Source organism: Heptranchias perlo, chromosome 25, assembly GCF_035084215.1.
Source record: "Heptranchias perlo isolate sHepPer1 chromosome 25, sHepPer1.hap1, whole genome shotgun sequence".
In the NCBI taxonomy this organism is placed as follows: Eukaryota; Metazoa; Chordata; class Chondrichthyes; order Hexanchiformes; family Hexanchidae; genus Heptranchias; species Heptranchias perlo.
In genome coordinates, this window is record NC_090349.1 from 12,547,096 (window position 1) to 12,566,582 (window position 19,487).

At 46.7% G+C, this 19,487-nt stretch overlaps 1 protein-coding gene across 3 annotated transcripts in view; it reads right to left on the reverse strand.

Annotated features, from left to right (window-relative positions):
• The window catches only part of LOC137342026 (solute carrier family 2, facilitated glucose transporter member 11-like), a 112,026-nt gene that overhangs the window by 18,924 nt on the left and 73,615 nt on the right, over positions 1-19,487 (reverse strand). For all 3 annotated transcript variants that reach the window (XM_068005629.1, XM_068005631.1, XM_068005630.1), the window contains exons 4-6: positions 12,673-12,797; positions 10,582-10,711; positions 505-653 (exon numbers count right to left, since the gene is read on the reverse strand). In XM_068005629.1, coding sequence (XP_067861730.1) covers positions 505-653; positions 10,582-10,711; positions 12,673-12,797 — 404 coding nt within the window. The remainder of the gene's footprint in view (positions 1-504; positions 654-10,581; positions 10,712-12,672; positions 12,798-19,487) is intronic.

The window sequence follows — 19,487 nt, forward strand, 5'->3', positions numbered from 1 at the left end:
TATTGCTGAGATAGGTCATTCATGAAGAGCAGAATAACTATGACCAGTGATTACTCCCATTACTGTTCCTCATGGAAGGCCACACTGGCATACTCATTCTGTCAATACAAGAGATTTGCAGGACTATTTAAACTGGACTGTCCTAAACGCTTTGGATTGAGTACGTAATCAATCATGGCACTCTGCAAACCTCCTGCAAAAAATGATTGGCTACTCAATCCGGGACAGCAGACCAGAGTATGGCTGAAATTTCAGATGATCCACTTTTCAGTACTGTCCACTCCCGATAAACACATACCAGCTTGAAGCACTGAATTGCAATGGACCAACCCACTTCCAATTATTTCCATACTTAATCCTTCTTGACAACTAGTACTATGTTTACCTGGATTCAACCGTACTGTTGAGTGTTCCAAGTAATTGGCTCTTTATATCCACATTATATCTACAGAAATGGATTTAAACTTGAAAGCATCACCCATGAGATAAACTGTTGTCACTTGCCATTTATGGACAAGGCCCTGTTTCCTTTGTCAATCAGGAGGTATCTGGGGCTCTCTGGAAACCAGGGCAGGGTAACAAGCTGTATAAAGGCAGGTATGGCATTGAAGGCCATCAGTAAAGGCCATACACTTTCACTGCCTAAAATTTCTCTGGAGAAACAAAAAGAGCACAAAACACAAAGAGTTGAGATATATTTAATCATTCTAAAGGTTTTTCAGACACATTTATATCTACAAAAGAACAGCTTGTTCAAGTCAAACCAATCTTGCAGTTGGGATGAAAAGTTAAATTTGCCAGCTAGCCTGGAGTTAGACATCCTTCAGCCTAGAGTTAGACATCCTTCAGTCTAGAGTTAGACACCCTTCAGTCTAGAGTTAGACACCCTTCAGCCTAGAGTTAGACACCCTTCAGTCTAGAGTTAGACACCCTTCAGTCTAGAGTTAGACACCCTTCAGTCTAGAGTTAGACATCCTTCAGTCTAGAGTTAGACACCCTTAAGCCTAGAGTTAGAAACCATTCAGTCTAGAGTTAGACACCCTTCAGCCTAGAGTTAGAAACCATTCAGCCTAGAGTTAGAAACCATTCAGCCTAGAGTTAGAAACCATTCAGCCTAGAGTTAGACATCCTTCAGCCTAGAGTTAGAAACCATTCAGCCTAGAGTCAGACACCATTCAGTCTAGAGTTAGACACCCTTCAGTCTAGAGTTAGACATCCTTCAGCCTAGAGTTAGAAACCATTCAGCCTAGAGTTAGAAACAATTCAGCCTAGAGTTAGACATCCTTCAGCCTAGAGTTAGAAACCATTCAGCCTAGAGTCAGACACCATTCAGTCTAGAGTTAGACACCCTTCAGTCTAGAGTTAGACATCCTTCAGCCTAGAGTTAGACACCCTTCAGCCTAGAGTTAGACATCCTTCAGCCTAGAGTTAGAAACCATTCAGCCTAGAGTTAGAAACAATTCAGCCTAGAGTTAGAAACCATTCAGCCTAGAGTTAGACATCCTTCAGCCTAGAGTTAGAAACCATTCAGCCTAGAGTCAGACACCATTCAGTCTAGAGTTAGACACCCTTCAGTCTAGAGTTAGACATCCTTCAGTCTAGAGTTAGACACCCTTCAGTCTAGAGTTAGACACCCTTCAGCCTAGAGTTAGACACCCTTCAGCCTAGAGTTAGACACCCTTCAGTCTAGAGTTAGACACCCTTCAGTCTAGAGTTAGACATCCTTCAGTCTAGAGTTAGACACCCTTCAGCCTAGAGTTAGACACCCTTCAGCCTAGAGTTAGACATCCTTCAGCCTAGAGTTAGACACCCTTCAGCCTAGAGTTAGACACCATTCAGTCTAGAGTTAGACACCCTTCAGCCTAGAGTTAGACACCCTTCAGCCTAGAGTTAGACATCCTTCAGCCTAGAGTTAGACACCCTTCAGCCTAGAGTTAGACACCATTCAGTCTAGAGTTAGACACCCTTCAGCCTAGAGTTAGACACCCTTCAGTCTAGAGTTCGACACCCTTCAGCCTAGAGTTAGACATCCTTCAGCCTAGAGTTAGACACCCTTCAGCCTAGAGTTAGACACCATTCAGCCTAGAGTTAGACACCCTTCAGTCTAGAGTTAGACATCCTTCAGCCTAGAGTTAGACACCATTCAGTCTAGAGTTAGACACCATTCAGCCTAGAGTTAGACACCCTTCAGCCTAGAGTTAGACACCATTCAGCCTAGAGTTAGAAACCATTCAGCCTGGAGTTAGACATCCTTCAGCCTAGAGTTAGAAACCATTCAGCCCAGAGTTAGACACCCTTCAGTCTAGAGTTAGACACCCTTCAGCCTAGAGTTAGACACCATTCAGTCTAGAGTTAGACACCCTTCAGCCTAGAGTTAGACACCATTCAGCCTAGAGTTAGACATCCTTCAGTCTAGAGTTAGACACCCTTCAGCCTAGAGTTAGACATCCTTCAGTCTAGAGTTAGACACCCTTCAGTCTAGAGTTAGACACCCTTCAGCCTAGAGTTAGACACCCTTCAGCCTAGAGTTAGACACCATTCAGCCTAGAGTTAGACACCCTTCAGCCTAGAGTTAGACATCCTTCAGTCTAGAGTTAGACACCCTTCAGTCTAGAGTTAGACACCCTTCAGCCTAGAGTTAGACACCCTTCAGTCTAGAGTTAGACACCCTTCAGCCTAGAGTTAGACACCCTTCAGCCTAGAGTTAGACATCCTTCAGTCTAGAGTTAGACATCCTTCAGCCTAGAGTTAGACATCCTTCAGTCTAGAGTTAGACACCCTTCAGTCTAGAGTTAGACATCCTTCAGTCTAGAGTTAGACACCCTTCAGCCTAGAGTTAGACACCCTTCAGTCTAGAGTTAGACACCCTTCAGCCTAGAGTTAGACACCCTTCAGCCTAGAGTTAGACATCCTTCAGTCTAGAGTTAGACATCCTTCAGCCTAGAGTTAGACATCCTTCAGTCTAGAGTTAGACACCCTTCAGTCTAGAGTTAGACATCCTTCAGCCTAGAGTTAGACATCCTTCAGCCTAGAGTTAGACATCCTTCAGTCTAGAGTTAGACACCCTTCAGTCTAGAGTTAGACACCCTTCAGTCTAGAGTTAGACATCCTTCAGTCTAGAGTTAGACACCCTTCAGCCTAGAATTAGACACCCTTCAGCCTAGAGTTAGACACCCTTCAGTCTAGAGTTAGACACCCTTCAGTCTAGAGTTAGACACCCTTCAGCCTAGAGTTAGACACCCTTCAGCCTAGAATTAGACACCCTTCAGTCTAGAGTTAGACATCCTTCAGTCTAGAGTTAGACACCCTTCAGTCTAGAGTTAGACACCCTTCAGCCTAGAGTTAGACACCCTTCAGTCTAGAGTTAGACACCCTTCAGCCTAGAGTTAGACACCCTTCAGCCTAGAGTTAGACACCCTTCAGTCTAGAGTTAGACACCCTTCAGCCTAGAGTTAGACACCCTTCAGTCTAGAGTTAGACACCCTTCAGCCTAGAGTTAGACACCCTTCAGTCTAGAGTTAGACACCCTTCAGCCTAGAGTTAGAAACCATTCAGCCTAGAGTTAGACATCCTTCAGCCTAGATTTAGATACCATTCAGCCTAGAGTTAGACATCCTTCAGCCTAGAGTTAGAAACCATTCAGCCTAGAGTTAGACATCCTTCAGCCTAGAGTTAGAAACCATTCAGCCTAGAGTTAGACATCCTTCAGCCTAGATTAGACACCCTTCAGCCTAGAGTTAGACATCCTTCAGCCTAGAGTTAGACACCCTTCAGCCTAGAGTTAGACACCCTTCAGCCTAGAGTTAGACACCCTTCAGCCTAGAGTTAGACACCCTTCAGCCTAGAGTTAGACACCCTTCAGCCTAGAGTTAGAAACCATTCAGCCTGGAGTTGGACACCCTTCAGCCTAGAGTTAGACACCCTTCAGTCTAGAGTTAGACACCCTTCAGCCTAGAATTAGACACCCTTCAGCCTAGAGTTAGACACCCTTCAGTCTAGAGTTAGACACCATTCAGCCTAGAGTTAGGCACCCTTCAGCCTAGATTTAGACACCCTTCAGCCTGGAGTTGGACACATGTCGGCCTGGAGTGAGATAAAAAGAGCAATGCATGAGCACACTCATCCCTCCATAATCACTCATTGTTGCTTTCCCTCACTAAACCGGTCAAGGAAATTGAATGCTAAACGGGCGCACAAGCGTCCAATGTGGCAGGCAGGAAGCACGCACTCATTCCGGGCTGGAATTGCGCAGCCCACCCTCTTGGATCGGGCTTCTCCGTAGGCGCCAGGGCACATGCCAGAACTATTTAAAAGAATGAACAACATGTAAATAAGGGTCCTGAGCTTGTCAGAGGACCTTTTTATGATGTGGGCTGCCCCAGCGTCTGTCTCATTAATAAACTCACTCACCAACTCATGCCACTAACAGGCAGGAAGGGCCCTTCACCAGCGCTATTTAAATAGATCATGCAATACTTACAGGTTAGTTGCTGGTTTGTCACTTCAGACTGCTGGTTAACTTCTTGGTGTTTTTTTGGTCTGTTATCTCACTCTGGAAACTTAATTTTGACTGCTAAGAAGAAGAGTTTACTGACGTTGCACTGTTTTTAGCTGCCCTCTAAACAGTTTGAGTGCAGTCATGGGTAGTCTGGTAGGGCTGCCTTTGGGGCAAATACCTGGGGTGCTTTCCACATACCCAACTGAAGGTGCCAAAATCGTTATAGTGAGCTGCATGTCGCACAACACTGCATTGGCTGGAGGCCTCACAATGAACTTCAATGAGAGACAACAGAAAGGCAAGGAGGAGCAGGAGACCAAAGGTGCAGAAGAGCCACAGTCAGGAGACCAGGCACTGCAGGCAAGGAATGAGATGTGGGAGGCTGTCACAGCCTGGTTCTTATGGTGGAGTCTACTAAAGGCCAGTAAATTTTACAGTTCGACAGTTGGTATAATTTTGCAGCCACTTTTGTGCTGCTTTTTGCTGTCCAGCTAAGAGCTACAGATGTTCATTTTGTTTTGAACTTAGATATCTGAGACTTCACTTTATGCTTAACAAAACAATGACACAGTGTGACATGTAGTGGAAATTATTTTTATTTACAGTTTCTTTTGTATACAGTGCCTTGGTGTATGTGATCCCTAAGTGTTGTATTTATTCAATATGATTCCATACTGTCCTTACCAGGACACTCGTGGGCTTCTGTACAAGATTGACGTGCGTTGTCTTGGTCCATTTGCCCCTGTAGCTGAAGGGGCAGAGAGTTGGGTTTCTGCGGTGTCAAAGTGTTACGTCCTAAAATACCAGGGCTGATACTGCAGTCAGGCACTCCCAGTGTGCCTGTTCCAGTGGAAGGCGCTAAATAAATGAAAATTCTTCTTCTTCACCACTTTTCTGCTCCTCATCACCACTGTGTCAGCGTAAAGCCAAGTGACCCCTTATGACCCTCACTGTCTACGAACCTTGGGCTGTTTGAATATGGGCTGGCATTCAATGTAGGTGTGAATGGTGACGTGTGGTACCCTAGCGTAAGGTGCTCTTCAGGTTTATGATGCTGTCCTCATTCTCCTCCGTCTATAAAGAGAACACAGGGTACATTTCTAAGTTCATGGCACACTTCTCCATTTCACAATTCTCTTTGAATGTGATAAGCAGTAAAACTTTTAAGCTCAGCCCATGAATATGTTGCCTACCCTGCAGATCTGAGGAGAAAACATGAATTTGGTACATACCTGCTAGCCTACACCTCCCTCCCAGCTTCTTCTTGAAGAATGCTAGGGACCTCTGTATGGACAGTCTATCGCTAGTGTCAACCCTCACCCTATAACTTACATTCATGAGTACAGATTTATGACTTTCCATCTGTAAGTGATGAATGGCTCAAACTTTCGTATTCATAGATGTCCTTGGAATCCATATTAAGGCAAGGAGAACGGATTGTACGTGGTCCCTGGAAGGACAGTATTGATGGGCTGAATGGCCTTTTCCCATTTTATGCTTTTTTATGTTCTTACATTCTCTTGTTCTGCATTCACAGTCCATGTTAAAAAAAAACTGCTTATCCATTCCTCTCTGCTTTTGAAAAGCTGGATTATGTCTCCCTGGTATCTTCTTTTCTCCAATGAAAACAAATTCAATGTTATGAATCTCTCCTCATAACTCGGGGCCCCGAGTCCCAGAATCATCTTTGTCACTTTCTCTCTGAACCCTCTCCAATGTATCATTGTCCTTTTGAAGGTAGGGTGCTCCAAACTGTACCCAGGGGAGAAGATTTCCTCTCTGTCTAAAGAACATGACTCCATCTTCACTACATCTAGTACACAGAGCGTATCTTCTCCCATATTCCAACTGTGGCCTCGTCAAAATTAGAATCAGTTGTCTTGACTTATAATGAAATGCCCCTGAGCTGCACCCAGCACATGCTTAACACTTTCAACCATAGATTCACACAGACTGGATGCTTTCAGTAAAAGGACAATAATTACATCCAAGTTCTTTTCCACCCTTACTTAAGGACATCCCTTTGTTACAATGTCATGGCATTTGGTTGTTGCATGAATCATCTCTCTAGTTGATATGATGTAAATACTTGTGAGACTCCTCCAAACTCAACCATTCACCCCTTCATAGAGTCAGCTGAAGCCATATTAAGGATAATATCAGGACACCACCCAGCGGAACTGTGGCTAATATGCCAGGTCCAATCTGAGGGTCACCCAGTGGGGTCCCACCATTTTGGATTCCTCTGAAAGCTGATGTGAATAATCTATAAATATACCAAGATAGTATATAGCATTATTAAAAGCTGATTGCCATAATACTATCATTTATCTACCACACAGCTTTTGTTCTACAGCCACATTTGAAGTTTAATGTTGCACTAATTTACACTGTCGTACTTTAAAATAATGTTACTGTATCGGTCCAGGTGTTTATAAGAGATAGTCTTGTGTCCTTTAAACTTACCAATTATGTAAAGAATACAACATTGTTTAACTTTCATGCCATTTATAATCCAAATATTTTCCTACTTACCATAAGAATGTTTCCAGTTTTTTGGAATAAAAGTATTTTTTCATATATATAAATGATCACTTTTTTGTCCTGTAGCGGTTTCTCTTCACCCATCTGAGTTTTCCTCTTAACTTCAGCCAGAGTACACAGATGAGCCCTCGCTGGGCCATGTAATCAGAAGTCAGCTGTCAAAGACTTCCTGCAAACCAGCAGCCCTGTTTCTCCCTATGGGTCTGGTCTTCATTTATATGTTAATATAACACACGGTCTGGATTGCTCCATTTCACAAATACACACACACTGCTATAACCATACATTTCCAGAAGAACATTTGCAAAGATCTGTCTTCAGGTAATGCAACACTGAGATAGAATTGTGTTGTGACCTGTCAGCACTCACCTGCCCAGGGACTTAATGCTGAAAGTACTTGTAATGGAGGAAAAATGTTGTACAATATTATGAATGTAACATCTGAAAACATTCCTTATTACTGGGCGACAGTGTTTTCATTGCAGTGAAACATTTTTTTCATAAGCGTGTCCAAGGTAAGGTTGGGAACAGAATGGAATCCATTTACTGGGTCAATGACTGGCAGGACTGGAGTAAATTTCACCTTTGCCGCCCATTATAGAACCGAAATGTCATTTCCATCAAAGTCAATGAAGTAAAAATCGGGAGAGATATAAAGGGGGCTGCCGATTCTCTATTGCCCATTTTACGCTATTGCACAATGTCAAAATTACCCCCAGTGTCCATCTGATGCCCTTACAGGAGTGAGAGCTTCTCTGTTTGCTAGATGTAGTGAATTCAGCAATGCAGTTACACCGAAAGTATTTACAATTTTCCTATACCTAAAGCACAGAGAACACCTTCCCCCATTATGAGGGTGGGGTTTCAGCAGATCTTGACAGTGTTCTGGATTTTTTAAAAACATTTTTATTGATAATTTTCCCATGGTAAGTTGACCCTATGTATCAGTCTGCCTGGATTCATGCATCTGCTACAATAGGTTAGGAGCACATCCTGCTCCCAAACTCTGCCAAAACCCACCAAGGAATGTGGCTTACCACCCAGGCTGGACAGGTCCAATTTCCCACCCTAGCCTTTCTCACAGAGTGTCTGCACAGCATCACTTCGTTCAGCCCAGGAACTGAGCACAGCAGCAGAATTGAACCTCCCAGAGGAATGGAGCCTTGCATTCTGTGAAACACAGCATCACTACACTGTACTCTCTCCTATGGGTGTTCCAGGCTTAGTGAATAATTACAAGTGGAGTCTGTGCTGAGTATACTAATTTTACCCAGATTGGCAGTAGGGACACTACAGTTGATTTTGCCCCTGAGTAAGGGAACAGAAGAATTGGCCTGGGTTCCTGCTGTACATCATTGTCCAATGAGCCTTGCAGGACATTCATTGTGTGAACATTGGGTAAGGACACAACCAGGCTCATCTGTGATACCTTGCATGGCCAAAAAGCTTGTCACCATTCACTATCTGTGCTCATACATGCAGAGCTACCAGCAGGCACCTGTACCTCAGCAAGGAGGCAAAAACTTCAGGGAGCAGAGGGGAGAAAATTGGCCGAAAAAGGAGGAAAAGTGTTTTAATAAAAGCATCAGCGGTGGAGGTCAGATATCAGATACATAAAATGCAAATAATCATCTCTCTTCAAGGGGAGATTTGTTCAGTAGCTCAGTGGCCACTGCAGAAGCAGCACCATAGGGGAGGTGGAAGAGGTAGGAAAAGCCACTGACATGTCCTCACTGGGCATGGCCCTGGAGCAAATCTGGGATCAGGCCACTCACTAATGACAGCACGACCACTCGCGGGAATAAAAATGGGAGTGAACTGCAAAGAAAGGGAGAGGGATTTAATCATTCCAGGTACAGTACAATCCTGAATGCTAGAAAAGGGAGGTATCTGTACACTTGTTGAGACATTTCATTCCTCTCTTTCTCCCATATTTTATGCCTGGGAACAGATAGTTTCCTGTAATGCCATTGCAAGGTATCACTGGGAATGGAAAGCACTCCCTGCAGCCCTCTAGCTCCTGAATGAGCTCCACTCCCACACTGGTGATCACACCGTGACAATGTAATGGTGAATGTAATAAGGAAGGTCAGAGAGAGAAGCCAGGAAATTCTAGACCTGTTAGTCTGATATCTGTTGTAGGGAAGTTATTGGAATTTACAGTTAAGGACAGGATGACTGAGCACCTAGAGAAATTTGAGCTGATTAGAGCAAGCCAACATGGATTTGCAAAGAGTAGGTCATGTCTAACGACCCTAAATGAATTTATTGAGGAAGTAACTAAAGTAGTAGACAGGGGAATGTCTATGGATGTAGTTTATATGGACTTCCAGAAGGCATTTGATAAGGTTCCACATAAGAGACTGTTAGATAAAATTAAAACACATGGAATTAAAGGCAAATTATTGATCTGGTTAGGAGATTGGTTAGGCAGTAGAGACAGAGAGTAGGGATAATGGGTATGTACTCGAATTAGAAAGAAGTGACTAGTGGTGTCCCACGAGGATCTGTGCTGGGGCTTCAAATATTCATTATATTTATTAAAGACTTAGATAACACAATAGAGAGCCATATATCCAAGTTTGCCAATGACACCAAAATTGGGGGTATAGTATGTAGTGTAGACGGGAGCGTAAAATTACAAACAGACATTGATAGTGAGTGGGCAAAATTGTGGCAGATGGATTTCAACGCAGGTAAGTGTGAGGTCATCCATTTTGGACCAAAAAAGATTAGATCAGAGTATTGTTTAAATGGTGAAAAGCCAGGAACAGTGAAGGTCCAAAGAGATTTAGGGGTCCATGTTCACAGGTCACCTAAATGTAGTAGTCGGGTGAAAAATTAATCAAAAAGGCTAATGGAATGTTAGCCTTTATAACTAGAGGGCTGGAATATAAAGGGGAGGGAGTTTTGCTACATCTATACAAAGCCCTGGTTAGACCACATCTGGGGTACTGTGTACAGCTCTGAGCACCGCACTTTAGAAAGGATATACTGGCCTTGGAAGGAGTGCAGTGCAGATTCACCAGAATGTTACCAGGGCTCCAAAGGTTAAACTATGAGGAGAGATTACATAAACTAGGCTTGTATTCCCTGGAATATAGAAGGTTAAGGGGTTATTTGATTGAGGTTTTCAGGAAAGAAAAGGATAGTGTAGAGAGAAACTTTTTCCGCTGGTGGGGGAGTCTAGGACAAGGGGACATAACCTTAAAATCAGAGCCAGGCCGTTCAGGAGAGAAGTTAGGAAACACTTCTTCACGCAAAGGGTGGTAGAAGTGTGGAATCTCTCCCACAAAAAGCAGTGGATGCTAACTCAATTAATAATTTTAAATCTGAGATCGATAGATTTTTGCTAGTCAAGGGTATTAAGGGATATGGTACGAAGGCAGGTGGATGGAGTTAAGATACAGATCAGCCATGACCTCATTAAATGGCGGCACAAGCTCGAGGGACTGAATGGCCTACTCCTGTTCCAATGTTCCTATGTCCTTCATAATCCTACATGTGTGATTGTAGAACGACATTACAAAGAGACTGACCTGAGTCCAATGATCTGTCCTAAGCATTTACCGAGGGAAATGAATATTGCCGTGGTGACGGTCACAACCCCTCGCAACTTCTTCGGTGAACACTCCATAAGGTACATGCAGTGAATATTCATACCATTCCCTTCAGATGGAAATAAAATAAAACACCAGTGTTAATTATTACACTTTTAGAAGATAGAAGGAACATGAGGTACAATTCTACGTCAAGACAATTTTCTCTTCCGATGGTGTTCCAGTTTTTATTATTGGAGAGGAATGGAGACTGATCCTGGACAGGAAGGGGACTGACCCTGGACAGGAAGGGGACTGACCCCGGACAGGAAGGGGACTGACCCCGGACAGGAAGGAAGGGGACTGACCATGGACAGGAAGGAAGGGGACTGACCATGGACAGGAAGGAAGGGGACTGACCATGGACAGGAAGGAAGGGGACTGACCCCGGACAGGAAGGGGACTGACCCCGGACAGGAAGGGGACTGACCCCGGACAGGAAGGGGACTGACCCCGGACAGGAAGGGGACTGACCCCGGACAGGAAGGGGACTGACCCCGGACAGGAAGGAAGGGGACTGACCATGGACAGGAAGGAAGGGGACTGACCCCGGACAGGAAGGGGACATCCCTGGACAGGAAGGGGACTGATCCTGGACAGAAAGGGGACTGATCCTGGACAGGAAGGGGACTGACCCTGGACAGGAAGGGGACTGACCCTGGACAGGAAGGAACTGATCCCGGACAGGAAGGGGACTGACCTTGGACAGGAAGGGGACTGATCCCGGACAGGAAGGGGACTGACCCTGGACAGGAAGGGGACATCCCTGGACAAGAAGGGGACTGATCCTGGACAGGAAGGGGACATCCCTGGACAGGAAGGGGACTGATCCTGGACAGAAAGGGGACTGATCCTGGACAGAAAGGGGACTGACCCCGGACAGGAAGGGGACTAACCCTGGACAGGAAGGGGACTGACCATGGACAGGAAGGGGACTGACCCCGGACAGGAAGGGGACTGACCCCGGACAGGAAGGGGACTGACCCTGGACAGGAAGGGAACTGACCCTGGACAGGAAGGGACTGATCCTGGACAGGAAGGGGACTGACCCTGGACAGGAAGGGGACTGACCGTGGACAGGAAGGGGACGTCCCTGGACAGGAAGGGGACTGACCCCGGACAGGAAGGGGACTGATCCCAGACAGGAAGGGGACTGATCCCAGACAGGAAGGGGACTGACCATGGACAGGAAGGGGACTGACCGTGGACAGGAAGGGGACGTCCCTGGACAGGAAGGGGACTGACCGTGGACAGGAAGGGGATGTCCCTGGACAGGAAGGGGACGTCCCTGGACAGGAAGGGGACGTCCCTGGACAGGAAGGGGACGTCCCTGGACAGGAAGGGGACTGATCCCGGACAGGAAGGAGACTGACCATGGACAGGAAGGGGACTGACCATGGACAGGAAGGGGACATCCCTGGACAGGAAGGGGACTGACCATGGACAGGAAGGGGACTGACCCTGGATAGGAAGGGGACATCCCTGGACAGGAAGGGGACTGACCATGGACAGGAAGGGGACTGACCATGGACAGGAAGGGGACTGACCCCGGACAGGAAGGGGACTGACCCCGGACAGGAAGGGGACTGACCCCGGACAGGAAGGGGACTGACCCCGGACAGGAAGGGGACTGACCCCGGTCAGGAAGGGGACTAACCCTGGACAGTTTCATATTGTCACAAGTAGGGAGAGTTGTACACATTTGTCTGCTCCCCCTAATCACATGTTGAAAGTAAATGCTTTAGTGACTAGGGGTAACCAAGAGACACGAATAAGTGTACAGATATTTAACATATTTAGAATTCAATGCTAATACAGTGGTTTGTACGTCCCCTTTGATATCTTTGGAGTAAGATTTACTCTGGTCACTCACGATGCATTGCGATACCTTAAACACAGCAGAATATTTCCATCGATGACAATTCCTACGAAAATCAGGGACCCCCTGCGGTTTTATTTTATGCATTTACAACTGCACCAGAAATGGCAAATATGCAAAATCCTACAAAGTCAAAAGAACATTCCTAATACCTGCATTTACTCCATACAGGAACCTTGCCACTAGGATCATCTCAAAGGATCTTGCCATCCTGCTGAGCCCCACGATCGCTGCAGCCACTATTGCCAAGATATTGTTGAATACCAGACAGTTCTTCCTGAAATACAATGTGTTTGATGTGAATGGATTCATTCAGGAGAATCGAAAGCTCAATGTTCTTCTCACACTGACCACAATGCAACCTTCCCACTGGGCAAGCCGCCGGTCACAAATCACTGAAGCACATCAGTAAACATTGATAAACCTGCCCTGAACTGGTGCCTGTAGAATCTGCATCTTACAGGCAACGACAAAGGGGTATTATTACTGAAGATAAAATCCCAGAAATGCAAAGCTGAAAAATTGGGCCATAGTGATGGGCAACTCCATCGACACCCTCACACACAGGACAGGAACTGGATCTACACCATCACACACAGGACAGGAACTGGATCTACACCATCACACTGAGGACAGGAACTGGATCTACACCATCACACTGAGGACAGGAACTCCATCCACACCATCACACACAGGACAGGAACTGGATCTACACCATCACACTGAGGACAGGAACTCCATCCACACCATCACACACAGGACAGGAACTGGATCTACACCATCACACACAGGACAGGAACTGGATCTACACCATCACACTGAGGAGAGGAACTCCATCTACACCATCACACACAGGACAGGAACTGGATCTACACCATCACACTGAGGACAGGAACTCCATCCACACCATCACACACAGGACAGGAACTGGATCTACACCATCACACTGAGGACAGGAACTCCATCCACACCATCACACACAGGACAGGAACTGGATCTACACCATCACACACAGGACAGGAACTGGATCTACACCATCACACTGAGGAGAGGAACTCCATCTACACCATCACACACAGGACAGGAACTGGATCTACACCATCACACTGAGGACAGGAACTCCATCGACACCATCACACACAGGACAGGAACTGGATCTACACCATCACACACAGGACAGGAACTGGATCTACACCATCACACTGAGGAGAGGAACTCCATCTACACCATCACACACAGGACAGGAACTGGATCTACACCATCACACTGAGGACAGGAACTCCATCCACACCATCACACACAGGACAGGAACTGGATCTACACCATCACACTGAGGACAGGAACTCCATCTACACCATCACACACAGGACAGGAACTGGATCTACACCATCACACTGAGGACAGGAACTCCATCCACACCATCACACTGAGGACAGGAACTCCATCAACACCCTCACACTGAGGAGAGGAACTCCATCCACACCATCACACACAGGACAGGAACTGGATCTACACCATCACACTGAGGACAGGAACTCCATCCACACCATCACACACAGGACAGGAACTGGATCTACACCATCACACTGAGGACAGGAACTCCATCTACACCATCACACACAGGACAGGAACTGGATCTACACCATCACACTGAGGACAGGAACTCCATCCACACCATCATACTGAGGACAGGAACTCCATCTACACCATCATACTGAGGACAGGAACTCCATCCACACCATCATACTGAGGACAGGAACTCCATCTACACCATCATACTGAGGACAGGAACTCCATCCACACCATCATACTGAGGACAGGAACTCCATCTACACCATCATACTGAGGACAGGAACTCCATCCACACCATCATACTGAGGACAGGAACTCCATCTACACCATCATACTGAGGACAGGAACTCTATCCACAACATCACACTGAGGACAGGAACTCGATCAACACCATCACACACAGGACAGGAACTCTATCTACACTATCACACTGAGGACAGGAACTCCATCAACACTATCACACTGAGGACAGGAACTCCATCTACACCATCACACTGAGGACAGGAACTCCATCAACACCATCACACTGAGGACAGGAACTCTATCTACACCATCACTCTAAGGACAGGAACTCCATCTACACCATCACACACAGGACAGGAACTCTATCTACACCATCACACTGAGGACAGGAACTCCATCAACAACACCCCACACAGGATAGGAACTCCATCTACACCATCATACTGAGGACTGGAACTCCATCTGCACCATCAAACCCAGGACAGGAACTCCATCTACACCATCACACTGAGGACAGGAACTCCATCAACACCATCACACTGAGGACAGGAACTCCATCTACACCATTACACTGAGGACAGGAACTCCATCAGCTCCATCACACACAGGACAGGAACTCCATCTACACCATCACACTGAGGAGAGCAACACCATCTAAACCATCACACATAGGACAGGAACTGCATCTGCACCATCACACTGAGGACAGGAACTCCATCAACACTATCACACTGAGGACAGGAACTCCATCTACACCATCACACTGAGGACAGGAACTCCATCAACACTATCACACTGAGGACAGGAACTGCATCTACACCATCACACTGAGGACAGGAACTCCATCAACACTATCACACTGAGGACAGGAACTCCATCTACACCATCACACTGAGGAGAGCAACTCCATCTACACCATCACACTGAGGACAGGAACTGCATCAACACTATCACACTGAGGACAGGAACTGCATCTGCACCATCACACTGAGGACAGGAACTCCATCAACACTATCACACTGAGGACAGGAACTCCATCTACATCATCACACTGAGGACAGGAACTCGATCAACACCATCACACTGAGGACAGGAACTCCATCTACACCATCACACTGAGGACAGGAACTCCATCTACACCATCACACTAAGGAGAGGAACTCCATCTACAGCATCACACACAGGACAGGAACTCCATCTACACCATCACACTGAGGAGAAGAACTCCATCTACACCATCACACACAGGACAGGAACTCCATCAACACTATCACACTGAGGACAGGAACTCCATCAACAACATCACACTGAGGACCGGAACTCTATCTACACCATCACACTGAGGACAGGAACTCCATCTACAGCATCACACACAGGACAGGAACTCTATCTACACCATCACACACAGGACAGGAACTCCATCAACACCATCACACTGAGGACAGGAACTCCATCAACACTATCACACTGAGCACAGGAACTCCATCAACAACATCACACTGAGGACAGGAACTCTATCTACACCATCACACTGAGGAGAGGAACTCTATCTACAACATCACACTGAGGACAGGAACTCCATCTACACCATCACACTGAGGACAGGAACTCCATCAACACCATCACACTGAGGACAGGAACTCCATCAAAACCATCACACTGAGGACAGGAACTCCATCTACACCAGTACACTGAGGACAGGAACTCCATCAACACCATCACACTGAGGACAGGAACTCCATCAACACCATCACACTGAGGACAGGAACTCCATCTACACCATTACACTGAGGACAGGAACTCCATCAACACCATCACACTGAGGACAGGAACTCCATCAACACCATCACACACACGACAGGAACTCCATCTACACCATCACACTGAGGACAGGAACTCCATCAACACGATCACACTGAGGACAGGAACTCCATCTACACCATCACACTGAGGACAGGAACTCCATCTACACCATCACACTGAGGAGAGCAACTCCATCTACACCATCACACATAGCACAGGAACTGCATCTGCACCATCACACTGAGGACAGGAACTCCATCTACACCATCACACTGAGGACAGGAACTCGATCAACACCATCACACTGAGGACAGGAACTCCATCTACACCATCACACTGAGGACAGGAACTCCATCTACAGCATCACACACAGGACAGGAACTCTATCTACACCATCACACTAAGGACAGGAACTCCAACTACACCATCACACTGAGGAGAAGAACTCCATCTACACCATCACACTGAGGACAGGAACTCCATCTGCACCATCACACACAGGACAGGAACTCTATCTACACCATCACACTGAGGACAGGAACTCCATCAACAACATCACACTGAGGACAGGAACTCGATCAACACCATCACACTGAGGACAGGAACTCCATCTACACCATCACACGGAGGACAGGAACTCCATCTACACCATCACACTGAGGACAGGAACTCCATCTACAGCATCACACACAGGACAGGAACTCCATCTACACCATCACACTGAGGACAGGAACTCCATCTACAACATCACACTGAGGACAGGAACTCGATCAACACCATCACACACAGGACAGGAACTCCATCGACACCATCACACTAAGGACAGGAACTCTATCTGCAACATCACACTGAGGACAGGAACTCGATCAACACCATCACACACAGGACAGGAACTCCATCTACACTATCACACTGAGGACAGGAACTCCATCCACACCATCACACTGAGGACAGGAACTCCATCTACACCATCACACTGAGGACAGGAACTCCATCTACACCATCACACTGAGGACACGAACTCGATCAACACCATCACACTGAGCAGAGGAACTCCATCCACACCATCACACTGAGGACAGGAACTCCATCTACACCATCACACTGAGCAGAGGAACTCCATCTCCACCATCACACAGAGGACAGGAACTCCATCCACACCATCATACTGAGGACAGGAACTCCATCTACACCATCATACTGAGGACAGGAACTCCATCCACACCATCATACTGAGGACAGGAACTCCATCCACACCATCATACTGAGGACAGGAACTCCATCTACACCATCATACTGAGGACAGGAACTCCATCCACACCATCATACTGAGGACAGGAACTCCATTTACACCATCACAATGAGGACAGGAACTCTATCCACAACATCACACTGAGGACAGGAACTCGATCTACAACATCACACTGAGGACAGGAACTCGATCAACACCATCACACACAGGACAGGAACTCTATCGACACTATCACACTGAGGACAGGAACTCCATCCACACCATCACACAGAGGACAGGAACTCCATCTACACCATCACACACAGGACAGGAACTCTATCTACACCATCACACTGAGGACAGGAACTCCATCAACACTATCACACTGAGGACAGGAACTCCATCCACACCATCACACAGAGGACAGGAACTCCATCTACACCATCACACACAGGACAGGAACTCTATCTACACCATCACACTGAGGACAGGAACTCCATCAACACCATCACACTGAGGACAGGAACTCCATCCACACCATCACACAGAGGACAGGAACTCCATCTACACCATCACACACAGGACAGGAACTGCATCTACACTATCACACTGAGGACAGGAACTCCATCAACACTATCACACTGAGGACAGGAACTCCATCTACACCATCACACTGAGGACAGGAACTCCATCTGCACCATCACACTGAGGACAGGAACTCCATCAACACCATCACACTGAGGACAGGAACTCTATCTACACCATCACTCTAAGGACAGGAACTCCATCTACACCATCACACTGAGGAGAGGAACTCCATCTACACCATCACACACAGGACAGGAACTCTATCTACACCATCACACTGAGGACAGGAAATCCATCAACAACACCCCACACAGGATAGGAACTCCATCGACACCATCATACTGAGGACTGGAACTCCATCTGCACCATCAAACCCAGGACAGGAACTCCATCTACACCATCACACTGAGGACAGGAACTCCATCTGCACCATCACACTGAGGACAGGAACTCCATCAACACTATCACACTGAGGACAGGAACTCCATCTACACCATCACACTGAGGACAGGAACTCCATCAACACTATCACACTGAGGACAGGAACTGCATCTGCACCATCACACTGAGGACAGGAACTCCATCAACACCATCACACTGAGGACAGGAACTCCATCAACACTATCACACTGAGGACAGGAACTGCATCTGCACCATCACACTGAGGACAGGAACTCCATCAACACTATCACACTGAGGACAGGAACTCCATCTACACCATCACACTGAGGACAGGAACTCCATCAACACTATCACACTGAGGACAGGAACTGCATCTGCACCATCACACTGAGGACAGGAACTCCATCAACACCATCACACTGAGGACAGGAACTCCATCAACACTATCACACTGAGGACAGGAACTGCATCTGCACCATCACACTGAGGACAGGAACTCCATCAACACTATCACACTGAGGACAGGAACTGCATCTGCGCCATCACACTGAGGACAGGAACTCCATCAACACCATCACACTGAGGACAGGAACTCCATCTACACCATCACACTGAGGACAGGAACTCCATCAACACTATCACACTGAGGACAGGAACTGCATCTGCACCATCACACTGAGGACAGGAACTCCATCAACACCATCACACTGAGGACAGGAACTCCATCCACACCATCACACTGAGGACAGGAACTCCATCTACAGCATCACACACAGGACAGGAACTCGATCTACACCATCACACTGAGGAGAAGAACTCCATCTACACCATCACACACAGGACAGGAACACCATCAACAACATCACACTGAGGATAGGAACTCTATCTACACCATCACACTGAGGACAGGAACTCCATCTACAGCATCACACACAGGACAGGAACTCTATCTACACCATCACACACAGGACAGGAACTCCATCAACACCATCACACTGAGGACAGGAACTCCATCAACACTATCACACTGAGGACAGGAACTCCATCAACAACATCACACTGAGGACAGGAACTCTATCTACACCATCACACTGAGGAGAGGAACTCTCTCTACAACATCACACTGAG